Below are 21399 nucleotides of genomic sequence, written 5' to 3' on the forward strand. Positions count from 1 at the left end.
CATTAAAATATATTTTATGAGCCCAAGCCCAAAAAAGCCCAAATGATTGTGCCGTTATCCAATAAGTAGCCTACCACACAGCCTACGCAGGACAGAAAAACATAAAAGCCCATAGATGTAGCCACGCGCTCTTGGATAAATAAGTCAAACAAGTTCCAGTAGGCTAATCTTGGACTGTGGACTGCATTACTGTACTGTATTATATGGACTGGAATTACACACCTTGTTCAAATCATGAAGCTGGGGGAGAACGTGATGCTGGTCCAGGACATGCGGCCTACAAAGTTACAATTATAGGCTAGTGAATGCGATTTTAATTGGACATTTTTATCATTCGTAGGCTGACGCATATATAGGCCTACCTTTCATATATAGTTGTGCGACGTACGTATTATAGCCTACCTCCTCTTTCCCTCTGTTGCTTCCTTCATCTCTTTCAACAATTAAATGTATAGAAGTTCCATTGCCCTTATAGTCATCATTGTAATGACATGCTTGAATAATATAGGAGTAGAATAAGATGCAGCGGGGTATCACTCCTCTTCGTGAACATTGAATGGTTATATGGGTCTGAATTAGGGCCGACTCCATTTAGTCCACTGGTGGTCGACAGATTTCAGTTGAGCAGTAGCAAAAATGTTTTCAATAAAAAGGTGTAGGAGACACCTGTATGATTCGCGCCGGTCTGAGTCGACTGATCCATTGTGGATGTGGAGGAGATGGCACAGTCCATCAGACTGACAATTGCTACTGAAATGGTATATGGTTATATTATGTAAGAACAATGGTGCAACACAAATTTTAAAAAAATCATTATTTTGCATTGGATAGTGGTTGGTCGCTGTGCGCGGTTCTGTAACATCAGTGCGCTGTTGAATTGATGCATTTTCCTGGGCCAGTGATTCCCAAAGTTTTAAGAGTCCCGTACCCCTTCAAACATTCAACCTCCAACTGCGTACCCCCTCTAGCACCAGGGTCAGTGCACTATCAAATGTAGTTTTTCCCCCATCATTGTAAGCCCCCCCACGCACAATACATGTATTAAACATAAGAATGGAGTGTGAGTTGTCACAACCCAGCCTGTGGGAAGTGACAAAGAGCTCTTATAGGACCAGGGCACAAATAATAATAATCAATAATTCTGCTCTTTATTTAGCCATCTTCCATATAAAACCTTATTTGTTCATCAGAAATTGTGAATAACTCACCACAGGTTAATGGAACAGGGTGTGCTTGAAAGGATGCACATATCTCTGCAATGTTGGGTTTTTTTGGAGAGTCTGTCTTAAATCATTTTCCACACAGTCTGTTCCTCTTAGTTTTCATGCTAGCGAGGGCTGAGAATCCACTCACATAGGTACGTGGTTGCAAAGGTCATCGGTGTCTTAACAGCGCGATTTGCCAAGGGAAGAAACTGAGTGCAGCCCTATCCAGAAATCTGGCAGTGGCTTCTGATTCAATTTTATTTTCACAGAACCGCTTGTTGCAATTTTAATGAGGCTCTCTTGTTCAGATATTGGTAAGAGGACTGGAGGCAGGGCATGAAAGGGATAACGAATCCAGTTTGTGTCGTCCGTTTCGGGAAAGTACCTGCGTACCCAGCTCACTCAGGTGCTTCGCTATATCACATTTGACATTGTCTGTAAGCTTGAGTTCATTTGTACACACAAAATCAGACAACGATGGAAAGACGTGTGTTGTCCTTGTTAACGCAGACAGAAAAGAGCTCCAACTTCCTAATCATAGGCTCAATTGTGTCCTGCACATTGAATAGTTGCGGAGAGTCCCTGTAATCCTAGATTGTTGCGGAGAGTCCCAGTAATCAGATCATTCAGGAGAAAAAAACATATCACCCAGATGGGCCAGTTGTGTGAGAAACTCGTCATCATGCAAGCGGTCTGACAAGTGCAAATTATGGTCAGTAAAGAAAACTAAGCTCGTCTCACAATTTTAAAAGAAACGTGTCAATACTTCACCCCTTGATAACCAGCACAACATACAGAAGAAGTATGTTGTAAAAGCGTTACAAAGCGCTGCCCATATCATTGCATAGTGCAGAAAATACACAAGAGTTCAGGGGCCTTGCTTTAAAACAAAGTTAACCATTTTCACTGTAGTGTCCAAAACGTCTTTCAAGCTGACACGGATTCCCTTGGCAACAAGAGCCTCTCGGTGGATGCTGCAGCGTACCCAAGTGGCGTCAGAAGCAACTGCTTGCACTGTGTCTACCGGTCATGGCTTTTGTGCCATCAGTACAGATACCAACACATCTTGACCACCAAAGTCCATTTGGTCACAAAGCTGTCCAGTACTTAAAAAAGATCCTCTCCTGTTGTCCTGGTTTCCAGTGGTTTGCAGAAGAGGTCTTCCTTAATTGATCCCCCATAAACGTAACGGACATATACCAGGAGCTGTGCCACGTCTGTTGACTCATCCAGCTGTAACGCATTTAATTCACTGGCTTGTATGTGAAGCAGTAATTGTTTCAAAACATCAACTGCCATGTCAATGATGTGTGAAACAGTGTTGTTTGACAGAGGTATTGTCTGTATAGCTTTTGGGGGCCTTTTCCCCCAGCATTGACCCAGCCATATCCACAGCAGCAGGAAGAATTGTGTCCTCCACAATAGTATGGGGCTTGCCTGTTCTTAGCCACTCGGTAGCTCTCCATATAAGACGCCTCCAGCCCCTTAATGGTATCTGTTGCTTTTATACATGTCTTACTACTCAAAAGTTTCCTATATTCTCGCTCAAAAAACTCCCATGGCTTATTTTTAAAATTGTCATGTTCCATTTCTAAATGTCTGCACAAGAGTGAAGGTTTCTCACGAGAGAGTAACGGTTAATGTGATTGGATGTTAATTATTGGACTAGGCTACCTGTATTTGACATTGTGTTAGCTTGTTTAATTGTATTTTTGGCAGTGAAACGAGGCTACTCAGGCGAGACAAAAAAAAAAAAACTCACCCAAATGTACAGTTGAAGTCGGAAGTTTACATACACTTAGGTTGAAGTCATTAAAACTTGTTTTTCAACCACTCCACAAATTTCTTGTTAACAAACAATAGTTTTGGCAAGTCGGTTAGGACATCTACTTTGTGCATGACACAAGTCATTCCTCCAACAATTCTTTACAGACAGATTATTTCACTTAATCACAATTCCAGTGGGTCAGAAGTTTACATACACAGTCAACTTAGTGTCTTTAAACAGCTTGGAAAATTCCAGAAAGGCTTAGTAAAGCAGCCTTGCATAACCACCGTCGAGCAGTAGGCCTAAGAGAGCATACGGTTTAGTCTTAATACCGTAACTTACCTAGGTCTATATTTCAATACTTATATAGGCTACTGTATCAATCATTTATTTGTTAATGTCATCATACAGCATAGGAGTCATTCATGATTTGAAATGCAATCAAGCAAACAATAAATAAGCCTAAACAGTTCCATTCCTGAAATTGCAATCACGAATGAATGTGACTGCTTTTTAGTCTTTGATGTAATAAAGGCTTTAGGAAAAGAAACAAACTCTCTGGTACACTTATAATTGTTGTTTGCATTGTTCCAAAATGGTCAGAAAACCAGAAGTTTAGGGTCACTTAGAAATGTCCTTGTTTTTGAAAGAAAAGGACATTTTTCATCCATTAAAATAACATCAAATTGATCAGAAATACAGCGTAGACATTGTTAACCTCTTAGAGCTCTAGGGGCGCTATTTCATTTTTGGATAAAAAACGTTCCCGTTTTAAGCGCGATATTTTGTCACGAAAAGATGCTCGACTATGCATATTCTTGACAGTTTTGGAAAGAAAACACTCTGAAGTTTCAGAATCTGCAAAGATTTTGTCTGTAAGTGCCCCAGAACTCATTCTACAGGCGAAACCAAGATGATGCATCACCCAGGAATTAGCAGAATTTCTGAAGCTCTGTTTTCCATTCTCTCCTTATATGGCTGTGATTGCGCAACGAATGAGCCTACACTTTCTGTCGTTCGCCCAAGGTCTTAGCAGCATTGTGACGTATTTGTAGGCATATCATTGGAAGATTGACCATAAGAGACTACATTTCCCAAGTGTCCGCCTGGTGTCCTGCGTCGAATTCGGTGCGCAATTGCCAGCTGCTTTCACTTTACCATTTGATTCAGGGGAGAAAGCATGTGTCCAAGAACGATGTATCAATGAAGAGATATGTGAAAAACACCTTGATGATTGATTCTAAACAACGTTTGCCATGTTTTCAGTCGATATTATGGAGTTAATTTGGAAAAAAGTTTGCGTTTTGAGGACTGAATTTATGGATTTTTTTTGGTGGCCAAATGTGATGTATAAAACGGAGCTATTTCTAATACACAAGGAATCTTTTTGGAAAAACTGAGCATCTGCTATCTAACTGAGAGTATCCTCATTGAAAACATCAGAAGTTCTTCAAAGGTAAATGATTTTATTTGAAGGCTTTTATGTTTTTGTTAATGTTGCGTGCTGGATGCTAACGCTAATGCTAACGCTAAATGCTAACGCGAAATGCTAACTCTAGCTAGCTACTTTTACACAAATTATTGTTTTCCTATGGTTGAGAAGCATATTTTGAAAATCTGAGATGACAGTGTTGTTTACAAAAGGCTAAGCTTGAGAGATGGCATATTTATTTCATTTCATTTGCGATTTTCATAAATAGTTAACGTTGTGTTATGCTAATGAGCTTGCTGATAGATTTACACAATCCTGGATACAGGGTTTTTTTCATAGCTAAACGTGACGCAGAAAACGGAGCGATTTGTCCTAAACAAATAATCTTTCAGGAAAAACTGAACATTTGCTATCTGAGAGTCTCCTCATTGAAAACATCTGAAGTTCTTCAAAGGTAAATGATTTTTTTGAATGCTTTTCTGTTTTTTTGTGTAAATGTTGCCAGCTGAATGTTAATGCTAAATGCTACGTTAGCCATCAATACTGTTACACAAATGCTTGTTTTGCAATGGTTGAGAAGCATATTTTGAAAATCTGAGATGACAGTGTTGTTAACAAAAGGCTAAGCTTGAGAGCTAGCATATTTATTTCATTTCATTTGCGATTTTCATGAATAGTTAACGTTGCGTTATGGTAATGAGCTTGAGTCTGTATTCACGAACCCGGATCCGGGATGGGGAGATCAGAAAGGTTAATGTTGTAAATTACTATTGTAGCTGGAAACAGCTGAATTTATTTGGAATATCTACATAGGCCCATTATCAGCAATCATCACTCCTGTTTTCCAATGGCACGTTGTGTTAGCTAATACAAGTTCATAATTTTAAAAGGCTACTTGATCATTAGAAAACCCTTTATCAATTATGTTAGCACAGCTGAAAACTGTTGTCCTAGTTAAATAACCAATAAAACTGGCCTTCTATAGACTAGTTGAGTATCTGGAGCATCAGCATTTGTGGGTTCGATTACAGGCTCAAAATGGCCAGAAACAAAGACCTTTCTTCTGAAACTCAGTCTATTCTTGTTCTGCGAAATTAAGGCTATTCCATGTGGGAAATTGGCAAGAAACTGAAGATCTCGTACAACGCTGTGTCCTACTCCCTTCACAGAACAGAGCAAACGGGCTCTAACCAGAACAGAAAGAGTGGGAAGCCCCGGTGCACAACTGAGCAAGAGGACAAGTACATTAGTGTCTAGTTTGAGAAACAGACACATCACAAGACCTCAACTGGCAGGTTAATTAAATAGTACCCGCAAAAAACACATGTGTCAATGTCAACAGAGAAGAGGCGACTCCAGGATGCTGACCTTCTAGGAAGAGTTGCAAAGAAAAAGCCATATCATTAGTAGAGTGTTGACGTTGAAACTGGTGTTTTGCGGGTACTATTTAATGAAGATGCCAGTTGAGGACTTGTGTGGTGTCCATCTCTTTCTCTCGGAGGACCTGAGCCCTAGGACCATGCCTCAGGATTACTTGGCCTGATGACTCTTTGCTGTCCCCAGTCCACCTGGTCGTGCTGGTCGTCCAGTTTCAACTGTTTTGCCTGCAGCTATGGAACACTGACCTGTTCACCGGACGTGCTACCTTGTCCCGGAACTGCTGTGTACTCACGAATTCACTCTGAATGATCGGCTATGAAAAGCCAACTGACATTGACTCCTGAGGTGCTGACCTGTTGCACCCTCTACAACCACTTATTATTATTATTATTATTATTATTTGACCCTGCTGGTCATTGACCATCTTGGCCATGTACTGTTATAATCTCCACCCGGCACAGCCAGAAAAGGACTGGCCACCCCTCTGAGCTTGGTTCCTCTCTAGATGTATTTCTAGGTTCCTGCCTTTCTAAGGAGTTGTTCCTAGCCACCGTGCTTCTACATCTGCCTTGCTTGCTTGTTTGTGGTTTTAGGCTGGGTTTCTGTGTAGCACTTTGTGACATCAGCTGATGTAAAAATTGCTTTATAAATGCAGTTGATTGATATTTCAGACTGGCCAATAAAAATAAAAGATTAAGATGGGCAAAAGAACACAGACTCTGGACAGAGGAAGATTGGAAAAAAAGTGTTATGGACAGACAAATCTAAGTTTGAGGTGTTCGGATCCCAAACAACATTCGTGAGACGCTGAAAAAAATGAAGATGCTGGAGGAGTGCTTGAAATCATCTGTCAAGCATGGTGGAGGCAATGTGATGGTCTGGGGGTGCTTTGGTGGTGGTAAAGTGGGAGATTTGTACAGGGTAAAAGGGATATTTTACCCTGTAAAAGGGAAGGACGGCTATCACTCCATTTTGCAATGCGATACCCTGTGGACAGCGCTTAATTGGAGCCAATTTCCTCCCACAACAGGACAATGACTCAAAGCACAGCTCCAAACTACGCAATAACTATTTAGGGAAGAGCAGTCAGCTGGTATTCTTTTTTTTTTATTTTATTTTTTACACCCCTTTTTCTCCCCAATTTCGTGGTATCCAATTGTTGTAGTAGCATCTTGTCTCATCGCTACAACTCCCGTACGGGCTCGGGAGAGACGAAGGTTGAAAGTCATGCGTCCTCCGATACACAACCCAACCAAGCCGCACTGCTTCTTAACACAGCACGCATCCAACCCGGAAGCCAGCCGCACCAATGCGCCGGAGGAAACACCGTGCAGTGTGCACTTGGTTAGCGCACACTGCGCCCAGCCCGCCACAGGAGTCGCTGGTGCGACACCCCTACCGACCAAGCCCTCCCTAACCCGACGCTAGGCCAATTGTGCGTCGCCCCACGGACCTCCCTGTCGCGGCCGGTTACGACAGAGCCTGGGAGCGAACCCAGGAACTCTGATGGCACTGCAGTACAGCGCCCTTAACCACTGCGCCACCCGGGAGGCCCGTCAGCTGGTATTCTGTCTATAATGGAATGGCCAGCACAGTCACTGGATCTCAACCCTATTGAGCTGTTGTGGGAGCAGCTATGGTATGGTACGTAAGAAGTGTCCATCAAGTCAATCCAACTTGTGGGAGGTGCTTCAGGAAGCATGGGGTGAAATCTCTTCAGATTACCTCAACAAATTGACAACTAGAATGCCAAAGGTCAGCAAGGCTGTAATTGCTGCAAATGGACGATTCTTGACGAAAGCAAAAGTTTGAAGGACAACTATTTCAATTAAAAATCATTATTTATAACCTTGTCAACATCTTGACTATATTTCCTATTCATTTGGCAACTCACTTCATGTATGTTTTCATGGAAAACAATAACATTTCTAAGTGGCCCCAAACTTATGAACGGTAGTGTATATTGTAATCTATAACAGCACCTGTTTGGCACACACATGCACATAGCGCTTGCTCCTTACATTCTTTTTCTTGATCTCCAGTATTTCCCACTAGTCAAATTTATTCCACACTTCCAACTTCCCCTTTACCTCCTGGGGAACCAGTAAACATTCCCCTGTTTCGAGTTTGTCACGTCCTCTGGATCCATTTGCTGTCACATGTGTTCAGAGTTTGTTAAAGCCTATTTAATAGATGCGACTATGATATGCTACAGGTCAGGCCCTATTGGTCACATGCATGCGATGCTTACGTGTCACGTAAAAACAGTAAGGGTTGAGGTAAATTCCTTAACAAATGAGGGATTTCAGTAACATTACTTTTCAGTCAGAAATGGCTGTCATTATGTTGCAGCTTCAGAAACACAGACAGGGCAATACTTAGAACTGTTAAGGCTCCATGGATTGATGAGGAATTGAAAAACTGTATGGTTGAAAGAGATGAGGCAAAAGGATTGGCTAATAAGTCTGGCTGCACATCTGACTGGCTTACTTACTGCAAATTGAGAAATGATGTGACTAAACTCTACAAAAAGAAGAAACTTTATTATGAAGCCAAGATCAACGATATAAAGAATGATGGAAAGAAACGTGAGTACTTTAAATGAAATTATGGGCAGAAAGAGAAATTCAACTCCAACTTTCATCGAATCAGATGGCTTATTCATCACAAAACTATTTGATATTGCAAATTATTTTAATGATTGCCAATGAAATAAAGTGGACAAACTTAGGCAGGATATGCCAACAATGAACAGTGAGCAATTGTATTCATGCATAAAAAAACTAATCATGAAAGAAAAGCATTGCTGAGCTGACTACAGCTCAGCATTTAACACCATAGTATCCTCCAAACTCGTCATCAAGCTCGAGACCCTGGGTCTCGACCCCGCCCTGTGCAACTGGGTACTGGACTTCATGACGGGCCGCCCCCAGGTGGTGAGGGTAGGTAACAACATCTCCACCCCGCTGATCCTCAACACTGGGGCCCCACAAGGGTGCGTTCTGAGCCCTCTCCTGTACTCCCTGTTCACCCACGACTGCGTGGCCACGCACGCCTCCAACTCAATCATCAAGTTTGCGGACGACACAACAGTGGTAGGCTTGATTACCAACAATGACGAGACGGCCTACAGGGAGGTGGCGAGGGCCCTCGGAGTGTGGTGTCAGGAAAATAACCTCACACTCAACGTCAACAAAACTAAGGAGATGATTGTGGACTTCAGGAAACAGCAGAGGGAACACCCCCCTATCCACATCGATGGAACAGTAATGGAGAGGGTAGTAAGTTTTAAGTTCCTCGGCGTACACATCACAGACAAACTGAATTGGTCCACCCACACAGACAGCATCGTGAAGAAGGCGCAGCAGAGCCTCTTCAACCTCAGGAGGCTGAAGAAATTCGGCTTGTCACCAAAAGCACTCACAAACTTCTACAGATGCACAATCGAGAGCATCCTGTCGGGCTGTATCACCGCCTGGTACGGCAACTGCTCCGCCCACAACCGTAAGGCTCTCCAGAGGGTAGTGAGGTCTGCACAACGCATCACCGGGGGCAAACTACCTGCCCTCCAGGACACCTACACCACCCGATGTCACAGGAAGGCCATAAAGATCATCAAGGACAACAACCACCCGAGCCACTGCCTGTTCACCCCGCTATCATCCAGAAGGCGAGGTCAGTACTGGTGCATCAAAGCTGGGACCGAGAGACTGAAAAACAGCTTCTATCTCAAGGCCATCAGACTGTTAAACAGCCACCACTAACATTGAGTGGCTGCTGCCAACACACTGACTCAACTCCAGCCACTTTAATAATGGGAATTGATGTAAAATATATCGCTAACCACTTTAAATGCTACTTAATATAATGTTTACATACCCTACATTATTCATCTCATATGTATACGTATATACTGTATAATCTACTGCATCTTTATGTAATACATGTATCACTAGCCACTTTAAACTATGCCACTTTGTTTACATACTCATATGTATATACTGTACTCTACTGATACCATCTACTGCATCTTGCCTATGCCGCTCTGTACCATCACTCATTCATATATCTTTATGTACATATTCTTTATCCCTTTACACTTGTGTGTATAAGGTAGTAGTTTTGGAATTGTTAGCTAGATTACTCGTTGGTTATTACTGCATTGTCGGAACTAGAAGCACAAGCATTTCGCTACACTCGCATTAACATCTGCCATAATGTGGATTCAGAGCCATCTATCTCATAGAACTCAAAGGGTTTTCTTTAATGGAATCTTCTCTAATATCAAACACGTAGTGTGGTGTACCGCAGGGCAGCTCTCTAGGCCCTTTACTCTTTTCTAATTTACCAATAACCTGCCACTGGCATTAAACAAAGCATGTGTGTCCGTGTATGCTGATTATTCAACCATATACACATCAGCAACCACAGCTAATGAAGTCACTGAAACCCTTAAATAGCTGCAGTCTGTTTTGGAATGGATGGCCAGTAATAAACTGGTCCTGAACATCTCTAAAACTAAGAGCATTGTATTTGGTACAAATCATTCCTTAAGTGCTAGACCTCAGCTAAATCTGGTAATGAATGGTGTGGCTGTTGAACAAGTAGAGACGACTAAATTACTTGGCGTTACCTTAGATTGTAAACTGTCATGGTCAAAACATATAGTTTCAATGGTTGTAAAGATGGGGAGAGGTCTAGCCGTAATAAAGAGATGCTCTGCTTTTGACACCACACTCCAAAAAGCAAGTTCTACAGGCTCTAGTTTGGTCTAATCTTGATTATTGTCCAGCCGTAGGGCTGGGGGAAATTACAATATATATTGTGTGACGATAGACGTTTTTTTATCGTTTCATATTACGCTCTATCGTTTATTCGTTGTGTCGCAAATCACTCTTTTTGGCAAGATTTTTTTGTCAATTGGACAACGCTTTACGTCCTTCCACACAGTTTCAACACAAACAAACATGGAGGAGAGTGAACGTGACACAGAGCACGGAGACACAGAGCTCGTACCTAAGAGAGGGGCTACTTTGGTCGCATGGACGTGGTTTGGGTATGACAAATCTGACACGGACCAGAAACCCGTCCTCTGCAAAATATGCCGTAGGCCGGTTCCAACAACAGGCTCAAACATCACTAACCTCTTTTACCACCTATGCAAGAAACAAGTGAAACAGTACATAGAGAGTGTCTACGGATGAGTCCCAAAAAAGTACAGTCTAGTGCGCAAAACAAAACCCCAGACTCAGACGTTGCAAGAGGCTTTTGCCCGCGGCACACCATATGGCAAAGAATCATGAAGATGGAACAAGATAACAGCTGCCTTTACAACTTATATCTGCAAGGACATGGCCCCAATTTACAGAGTCGACAAACAGGGGTTTTGTGAGTTGGTGCCAACACTTAACCTAAGGTACCAAATTGATATGTGACACGTATTAATGCCAAAATAACATGCAAATCAGGCAAGCCCCCAAAAATACATTTTAGGCCTATATTTATTTTGTTTGCAACTATAGTTGAAGTGTTTTCTATTTACCTTTTTAGAGATATTAATATTTTGTTACATGCTTAACTGAACGTTTTCACAAAGTTTCTAAATAAAAAGGAGGAATAATCAAATATATGAGGAAGTACCTTTTATTTGTTGAGTAGAATTCAAAATGTAATAAAAAATATGCCTTTACATGTGGTCATTTTATTTAAACTATTTATTCATTGAATTTACAAAAAATGTGCTATATCGTGATATGTATTGTTATCGGCATATGAGATTTTGGCTTTTGCAACAGCTAATGGGGATCCTAACAAAATACCAAAAAAACACTTGATGTTCTGTGATGGTCGCTGCAGTAGGGAGGAAAGACAACGTGTGCTAGTCACACAGTTGTTAGCTGTTTTTTTTAACACAGCAATTCTGAGCCAGGACAAGCACATCAATTGTGGTCGGACTCCCTCTAATCATTTGTGTGTCTTAATTGTTTAAACAAACACAGACAAGCTCAGTGCATATAGTTGATTTGATTAAAACACATAGTATGTGTCTATATGGAAAAATACACGTGTAAAAACTTCAACCAATCGAAAGAACAGACCAACATTTTTTTTTTGTCGGGGACAGCCCTATTCTGAATAAATAACTGCCATTGCGTGTTCTCTTCTTTAAAGTTCTAATGGCTGCTGTATTAAACATTCAGCAAACAAGAACTTGAATCTCTTCGAACAGTCTATTAGTATTTGAAATGCTAAAAGAAAAAAAAATGTCCAGCAAGCTATTCTAGTCTAGCTTTTCCTGGGACTCCAAGAGCTAAGTTGCGTTTTCTTTAGGTAGATACGGCAACGGAGCGGAGGTGCGTATTGCGCAAGAGACAGAGGCTATAATTTAGAAGCTTATGCATAACACACACTCACACTGGTTCATCTGGCACCTACTGCCATACCTCGTTGAAAGGCACTTAAACATTTTGTCTTGCCCATTCACCCTCTGAATTGCACACATACACAACCCATGTCTCAAGGCTTAAAAATTATTCTTTAACCGATCTACACTGATTTGAAGTGGACTTAACAAGTGACATCAATAAGAGATCACAGCTTTCATCTGGATTCACCTGATCAGTCTTATCAGACTGGATTAATTTACTGGGGGAGCTCAGGTAATGTAATTATGTGCATGAGCACAAATCACCACATCTGTATTTTAGTCCCTAGACATTTAAAACATCTTCCTACCTAGAAGAGCCTCCAGGCTTCCGTCATAATTATCCATTTTGAATGTGGAAAACAATTATTACGGGGCAGTTGGGAAAAGCTAATCCCATCCGAATCGTCCACTGGAAAAACTGACATGCTGGGGTAGTAATTACATCACCTACATTCTATAGTAATACTAGTCCCGTGTGAATAGGGCGTTAGTCATGGAAAGAGCAGGATGTTTTGTTCACTCAGTGCATCTCAATCTTGACCAGGATTAGGCCGATCTATTTTGGGTGCAATTTGAATGGAATTGATGGGAGAGAAAAAGACTGCGGCAAAGATATTTGAGTGACAGGCTGTTATAAAACTCTTTACAATGAAAGAATAAGGTGACCCCCGAAAGCCAGATGGAGAAGTGTTAATTAGACGCGCATTGTCATTATATTACTGTAGCTGCAGCAAATGTAGTCCTTCCTTTTACAAGACAAAAAGTTACCATGAGATGATAAACTCATTGAACTACACTCCGTAGTGAGAAGCGGTGTCCCCACCATGAGCGTTGATGATTGGTCAAGCAGATAGCAGAGAGGAGGCCGTTGAGAAGACAGATTTAGACAGCGCATATCATTTAACAGTGCCATTTCAATTCATGCTTTTCATATAAATCTACCGGTTTCTTGCAGTTATTTATCCTGGGAAAAGGGAGTGGGCTTGGGCTGGATCTCTCAGTAACCCAGTTCCCACTATTCAACCCTAGTCTGAAGCAGCCTAGTCTCCTGAAACATCCTGTACAACTAACATTGTGGGAAAGTTACCTGTAGGTTGTTGAGAGGGTCCATCTTCATGACTGGCCCAACAGTGCTGAGGGGGAGGCTGACTTCAATGGTCTGGTTTGGGCCGAGAGGGGTGAGGACCTGGAGTGGGCCGGCAGGGGCCAGTCCAAAACTAGAGAGAGAAGAGTTCCAGTCAGAACTAGAACAAAATTCCTTATTACCGTCATATAGACATATAGACTTCCGCTCACCTGTTCCTGTTGAATTGGATGGCGAAGTCAGTCATGACGCTCATGGCCTTGTTGGTGAGGACCAGCTCCATCTGGATGACTCCAGCACGCCGGGCGAAGGTCCCAGAGATCTCCAGACCTTTAGCCTTCATGGCTGGGAGCCACACCTGAGGTTACCATAAGAGGAAGTTTGTATTAAATAATAATAATAAATAATAATTCAATTTATTTGGCGGACACCATCAGGGCACTCAATGAAATATCACATTAACAGTAGAATCCATACATCAGGTCAGAAAATCAAGAGCATCAATCAAAGTACAATTTAAAATCAAAAAGGACAATACGAAACAGGACAGGTAAAAATAAGGAAGGGTTGGGTAGAGAATCCAAACATGGTTAAGGGTAAGGTTTATGTTGGAGGGGACACAGTGATACTGGGAGAGCACAGAAGTAATGTAGGACAGAGTCAATCATAGACCATAGGTATCCTTGAAGAGGTGTGTTTTCAGGTTTTTTAATGAGATGGCTATCTGCATGTTGTAAGTATGGGGGAAGTGCATTCCAGAGCCTGGGTGCCGAGCAACTGAAGGCTCGGGCACCCATGTTGGAGATGCGGGGGAGGGGGGTGACAAGGAGACCACCAGAGGAGGGGCGGAAGGGGGCATAGACTGGGAGAACATCAGAGAGGTAGGTGGGTACCAGGTCGTGGAGAGCGTGGAGGAGTGTCTTCAGCATGATCATCTAGGAACATATAGGCCTAGTAGTTACAGTGCATTTGGAAAGTATTCAGACCCCTTGACTTTCTCACACATTCTTCTCTGCAGATGCTCTCAAGCTCTGTCAGGTTGGATGGGGAGCGTTGCTACACAGCTATTTTCAGGTCTCTCCAGAGATGTTTGATTGGGTTCAAGTCCGGGCCACTCAAAAGACATTCAGAGACTTGTCCCGAAGCCACTCCTGTGTTGTCTTAGCTGTGTGCTTAGGGTCGTTGTCCTGTTGGAAGGTGAACCTTCACCCCAGTCTGAGATCCTGAGCGCTCTGGAGCAGGTTTTCATCAAGGATCTCGCTGTACTCTACTCCGTTCATCTTTCCCTCGATCCTGACTAGTCTCCCAGTCCCTGTCACTGAAAAACATCCCCACAGCATGATGCTGCCACCACCATACTTCAGGTTTCCTCCAGAAGTGACACTTGGCATTCAGGACAAAGAGTTCAATCTTGGTTTCATCAGACCAGAGAATCTAGTTTATCATGGTCTGAGAGTCCTTTAGGTGCCTTTTGGCAAACTCCAAGCGGGCTGTCATGTACCTTTTACTAAAGAGTGGCTTCCGTCTGGCCACTATACCATAAAGGCCTAATTGGTGGAGTGCTGCAGAGATGGTTGTCCTTCTGGAAGGTTCTCCCATCTCCACAGAGGAACTCTGTAGATCTGTCAGTGACCATCGGGTTCTTGGTCACCTCCCTGACCAAGTCCCTTCTCCCCCTATTGCTCTATTTGCCCAGGCGGCCAGCTCTAGGAAGATTCTTGGTGGTTCCAAACTTCTTCCATTTAAGAATGAAGAAGGCCACCGTCTTCTTGGGGACCTTCAATACTTACATTTTTTGGTACCCTTCCCCATATCTTTCCCCTGCCACAATCCTGTTTCGGAACTCTACGGACAATTATTCTGACATGCATTGTCAACTGTGAGACCTTATATAGACAGGTGTGTGCCTTTCCAATTCATGTCCAATCAATTGAATTTACCACAGGTGGACTATAATCAAGTTGTAGAAACATCAAGGATGATCAATGGAAACAGGAGGCACCCGAGCTCAATTTCAAGTATCATAGCAAAAGGGTCTGAATACTTACATTTTTAATACAATTTATAAAAACCTGTTTTTGCTTTGCCATTATGGAATACTGTGGGTAGATTGATGAGGGCATTTTTTTTATTTAATCAATTTTAGAATAAGGCTGTAACGTAACAATAGTATCAATACTATCATATTAAGTGTACTACCATACTCTATAGGCACTCACTGTCTTGGGTGGAATGTATGCTCCCATCGGCATGCCAACCCCCCCTCCGAGGTCAAAGAGGTCTCCAAGGCCGCCTCCCACAGGAGCGTTTAGAGAGGCTGGCATCACAGCGGGAGCTGCGCCAAAACCAGCCCCCATCTTTGGATGAGAGACCATGTTAAAGAGCTGAACATCAAAATTGCACCGAAATATTATTTTTCCAAATTAAATGTTTAAACAACCAGGCTTACCGCAGGACTCCCACCAATATCTCCTCCAAGCTGAGGAGAGAGAGAGAGAGGAGTTCAGTTTATACATTATTAGAATGTTACACCTTATTCCAGCAGGATGAGGGAGATGCTAGAGGAAAGACTGAGGGAGGGAGGTGGGTGTGTGATGAGGGGTTGCTAAGATAACCATGTTCCATGACAAATGAAAAGCATGGTTTAAACTGGGGAAGGTGAGATGAGAGCATACAGAACAGTGTTCTATATCTATGATGAGAGCTACTGGAGGGTCATATGGAGGTCGAAGAGCGCAGGACGAGCATCATGTATTCAGGTTTTCATTCAGATATCTCAGAAACTGTAAATGCCAACTGTTTGCCAGCACAGTGGTCAGTTAGGTGGTTAAACAGAGAAATCAGTATTGAAATACATCACCATCAAAAAAATAAAAATTATGAAGAGATGAGTGCAAATGGAAACCAGAAATGAATAGGGCCTAAACATCTAGAGTAGCGTGTTAAAATCATAACAAATACAGCTAGCTACAGTAAGTAAGGGCTTTTGGAACAACAAACACAACAAGACCTACAAAAGGTCTCAGAGGCCTGAAATAAACTTAAAAAGGAACTAAAGAAACTTGTTGAGACGATAGGAAACATCTCTGATCTACTACAACAGACAGTGACACTGCAGCTAGAGATGGGGAGAGGTCACAGTACAGCACAGGGTACCATAAGGGGACTCCAGTCTAGTCTGTCTAGGAGCCTCTACTGATGCCCCTCAACCAACCTCAGCAGGGGGGCTGTGCTCAGTAGAGCTGTGGTCAGGGGGGCTGTCAGTGTGACTGTAGTCAGTGTAGGTGTAGTCAGTGTGGGTGTACACTGGCGACGGGGGCTGAGGTGACGGAGACTGTGGAGGGTCCGTCCGCAGGGGAACGTGTGGCTGATGGCAGGATGAATACAGTAGAGTTGTCATGTTAGATGTATTCATTGACATGGAACAATCAGGATGCATCAAGCACAGAGAAAGAATATTGAAGAGGTGAATATAGGACACAGTATATATATATATATATATATATATATATATATATATATATATATATATATATATACTGTGTCCTATATTCACAGTTTACCAGAGTATTTGGAAAAGCCACAGGATGGTTTTTCCAATAAATAAAATGTATAAAAATATTTGTAGTTTTTCAAATAAGTGTATATTTGTAGCTACGTTTTAAGTGATTACCTGCAGTCAACTTGTACAATACCATAGGAAATTGCATTCTTCATTTCTCCTGTCACATTATTTTAAATGATGAAGCTTACCGTAGTTGCCCAGAACATTTGAGCCAGTCACGTGTTTGTAAACAGCACAACGGGAGGAAGCGAGCTGGGGAGTACATAGCATTCTATAGCTATCAGCGAGTCTGTTGTGCAGCGCACATGAAGTGATGACGTTACACTTGTATGCGATTCACTACTAAATGTTTACCATCAGATATCTTATACAGTGCCTTGCGAAAGTATTCGGCCCCCTTGAACTTTGCGACCTTTTGTCACATTTCAGGCTTCAAACATAAATATATAAAACTGTATTTTTTTGTGAAGAATCAACAACAAGTGGGACACAATCATGAAGTGGAACGACATTTATTGGATATATCAAACTTTTTTAACAAATCAAAAACTGAAAAATTGGGCATGCAAAATTATTCAGCTCCTTTACTTTCAGTGCAGCAAACTCTCTGCAGAAGTTCAGTGAGGATCTCTGAATGATCCAATGTTGACCTAAATGACTAATGATGATAAATACAATCCACCTGTGTGTAATCAAGTCTCCGTATAAATGCACCTGCACTGTGATAGTCTCAGAGGTCCGTTAAAAGCGCAGAGAGCATCATGAAGAACAAGGAACACACCAGGCAGGTCCGAGATACTGTTGTGAAGAAGTTTAAAGCCGGATTGCAAAATTATTCAGCCCCCTTAAGTTAATACCTTTGTAGCGCCACCTTTTGCTGCGATTACAGCTGTAAGTCGCTTGGGGTATGTCTCTATCAGTTTTGCACATCGAGAGACTGACATTTTTTCCCATTCCTCCTTGCAAAACAGCTCGAGCTCAGTGAGGTTGGATGGAGAGCATTTGTGAACAGCAGTTTTCAGTTCTTTCCACAGATTCTTGATTGGATTCAGGTCTGGACTTTGACTTGGCCATTCTAACACCTGGATATGTTTATTTTTGAACCATTCCATTGTAGATTTTGCTTTATGTTTTGGATCATTGTCTTGTTGGAAGACAAATCTCCGTCCTAGTCTCAGGTCTTTTGCAGACTCCATCAGGTTTTCTTCCAGAATGGTCCTGTATTTGGCTCCATCCATCTTCCCATCAATTTTAACCATCTTCCCTGTCCCTGCAGAAGAAAATGTGTTCAGGGTGATGAGCTGTGTTGCTTTTACGTCAAACATAACGTTTTGCATTGTTGCCAAAAAGTTCAATTTTGGTTTCATCTGACCAGAGCACCTTCTTCCACATGTTTGGTGTGTCTCCCAGGTGGCTTGTGGCAAACTTTAAACAACACTTTTTATGGATATCTTTAAGAAATGGCTTTCTTCTTGCCACTCTTCCATAAAGGCCAGATTTGTGCAATATACGACTGATTGTTGTCCTATGGACAGAGTCTCCCACCTCAGCTGTAGATCTCTGCAGTTCATCCAGAGTGATCATGGGCCTCTTGGCTGCATCTCTGATCAGTCTTCTCCTTGTATGAGCTGAAAGTTTAGAGGGACGGCCAGGTCTTGGTAGATTTGCAGTGGTCTGATACTCCTTCCATTTCAATATTATCGCTTGCACAGTGCTCCTTGGGATGTTTAAAGCTTGGGAAATCTTTTTGTATCCAAATCCGGCTTTAAACTTCTTCACAAAAGTATCTCGGACCTGCCTGTTGTGTTCCTTGTTCTTCATGATGCTCTCTGCGCTTTTAATGGACCTCTGAGACTATCACAGTGCAGGTGCATTTATACGGAGACTTGATTACACACAGGTGGATTGTATTTATCATCATTAGTCATTTAGGTCAACATTGGATCATTCAGAGATCCTCACTGAACTTCTGGAGAGAGTTTGCTGCACTGAAAGTAAAGGGGCTGAATAATTTTGCACACCCAATTTTTCAGTTTTTGATTTGTTAAAAAAGTTTGAAATATCCAATAAATGTCGTTCCACTTCATGATTGTGTCCCACTTGTTGTTGATTCTTCACAAAAAAATACAGTTTTATATCTTTATGTTTGAAGCCTGAAATGTGGCAAAAGGTCGCAAAGTTCAAGGGGGCCGAATACTTTCGCAAGGCACTGTAAGAGCTTTCTGCCAGAAGTCAAAGCGCTCTGGATGAATTCTGTACAGCTGCCATTTATTCCCCGTGCTTCCTACGATCGTCCCCCCCCCCCCCCCTCTGCCGTTCTTCTCCCATCTGCTCCGTGTATACATGCTGCTCTTCCTTCAGATAAACATTAATCACAACTTTTTGCAAATGTATATGTCCACACTCACTGAAAATTACATTCTGTAGCTACTAGTTATGCGTGTATAATTTTATGTGCTGCGTTTTTACCGCTCCCTTGTGTGCTTTGCCGGTATTACCGTAAATCCAGGTATGAGAGAAGGACAGTATGACAATATAAAAGTCTGGATACCACCCAAGCCTAGCTGCTACATCTAACTAATGATGATGTACTGTGATGTGTGACTATAGCTATGTCCTCTCCCTCCTTGTACTTTAGTTACCGGTTCAGACTCATCCATCTGCAGGTGTGGCATTAAAAAAAAGAAGGAAAAAAAAGAGGAAAACACTCAGTCAAAAATAAAAAATTGACTATGTTCACTGGTTGACCAGGGGTAGCAGCACAGCAGGCTACAGTGAGGTACCTACCAGGCTGTCCAGACCACCACCAAGGAGATCCATGCCCCCCATCTGCATGCCGGAGGTGGAGGGGGTGGGACCAGCGGTGGTGGGGGGTGCCAGGTCCAGGTTGAGAAGGTCCCCCAGGAGGTCGCCCTGGGAGGGGATGATAGAGGGGGCAGCTTCAGGGGCAGAGCCCCCAGCAGCATTGCCCACATCTGGGCATTCCGTACCCTCTCCTCTGGGGGATGGAGAGACCAGGACAGAGGGAGTTAGAGACAACTGCAAAGATTCACCACAATAAAAAGGGGGTATTTAAGAACTTCAGCCAAGCTAAATTATCTGGAACTCTTGATTCAATAAACCAACCCTGCTTAATATTGGTCCTAAGGTTATTTAAGGGAACACCATTGGCACATCTTAAAGGCAATGAAAAGAACAATTAAATGGCATTAAGATTTAATTTAAAATCAGCCCAGTACTGTGTGCTGCACTTCATGTCTGCTGGGAACACAGCCTCATGTGAGATCTTTCGGACAACTCTTTCGGATTCATTGAACGTGGCTTAAGCCAGTATAAAGTAAGGTATGCTTTACACAAAGTAAAGACTGGGTGTACTCTAGGGGTAAATAACACTACTTAGGGGAATTACTTGGGTGCAAATAAGGTGTTTAGTTAGGAAAACTCAAGTGGGCCCTAAAAGAGAGTGTGTGTGTGAGAGTGAGAGAGAGAGTGAGAGAGTGAGAGAGTGAGAGAGTGAGAGAGTGAGAGAGTGAGAGAGTGAGAGAGACTCACGATCCAGTGCGTGCGGGGAGCCTTTTGTGCATCACACCGCGGCTGCCCTCCACGAATGCGCTGGGAGGCTTGTGGTAGACGGAGGCCAGCGTGCCGATGTGGCAGATGAGCTCCTCCAGCAGGGTGGGCTCAATCAAGTCCGTCTCCTCTGAGATCAGAGGCTTCTCGGCCAGCACCACCTCCTTGGCAGCCACAGGGTCAGTGGAGAGCAGACGCCAGTAGATGTAGCCACGGTCTCGCAGGTCCGGGTTGTCAGAGTCCTGCAGACAACAGATTGAGAGGATGACTGATGTGGTGCATAATAAATAGTAACTGCTTCACAGACTCTGCTCTCTGCCTGTTCTTCTCACTTATGTCATGTCAGATACTAAGCAAATAATCTAAGAGTCAGGTTAGGTTCGATTCCCTGAGGGGTATAGCTAGAATAATCTACTCAGTCAATAATAAGAAAATCCAAGGGAAGATTTGAACAGCATCAGCAAGGCTTAGAAGACAGACACGCGGTTCAAGGACATTAAAACTAGAACATCGGGAATATATTTTGGGTCCTGGCAGCTTCCTGGCAGAGTTGAAACTCCCCTGGCACTAAACTCCAAAGTTAATGACAACTCCCACAGTCTGAGGAGAGAGATGAACTACTCATAAAACACACGAATAAAGGTGTTTATTTAATGCTACACTCAAACTCAAAAACACTCCGTCTCATCAGAAATAGTAGGGTACTGTTTATGGTGACGTTGTCACACTGGCTGTCAACTTGACACATTTCAATGAGTATCCCACTTTTCATGTTGCCTCAGCAGTGCTGGAATGACTAGGCCCTATCGTCTGGCAGACGCCACACGTGAATGCGTCATTCCATTTGTGGGAGGGGGAGAATCATGAATAAAAGCAGCCATTTCAATAGTGTCCCAGCAGGCTAGTTATTTATGAAGTGAAGGACGTTAGTGACAGCCACAGGAAGCACAGTAAATAAAATTGTGCCC

General features: G+C 42.7%; 1 protein-coding gene across 5 annotated transcripts in view; it reads right to left on the reverse strand.

Annotated features, from left to right (window-relative positions):
* LOC110525722 (AP-1 complex subunit beta-1) overlaps positions 1-21399 on the reverse strand; it is a 54871-nt gene that overhangs the window by 19052 nt on the left and 14420 nt on the right. For 2 of the 5 annotated variants that reach the window (XM_036979860.2, XM_036979859.2), the window contains exons 13-20: positions 20414-20673; positions 19649-19859; positions 19504-19521; positions 16511-16663; positions 15746-15775; positions 15516-15653; positions 13509-13654; positions 13300-13429 (exon numbers count right to left, since the gene is read on the reverse strand). In XM_036979860.2, coding sequence (XP_036835755.2) covers positions 13300-13429; positions 13509-13654; positions 15516-15653; positions 15746-15775; positions 16511-16663; positions 19504-19521; positions 19649-19859; positions 20414-20673 — 1086 coding nt within the window. The remainder of the gene's footprint in view (positions 1-13299; positions 13430-13508; positions 13655-15515; positions 15654-15745; positions 15776-16510; positions 16664-19503; positions 19522-19648; positions 19860-20413; positions 20674-21399) is intronic. The other 3 variants (XM_090237639.1, XM_021606105.3, XM_021606104.3) reach the window with 2 other exon arrangements.

The sequence above is a fragment of the Oncorhynchus mykiss genome, chromosome 6 (assembly GCF_057628025.1).
Source record: "Oncorhynchus mykiss isolate SJ-2025 chromosome 6, ASM5762802v1, whole genome shotgun sequence".
Classification (NCBI taxonomy): domain Eukaryota; kingdom Metazoa; phylum Chordata; class Actinopteri; order Salmoniformes; family Salmonidae; genus Oncorhynchus; species Oncorhynchus mykiss.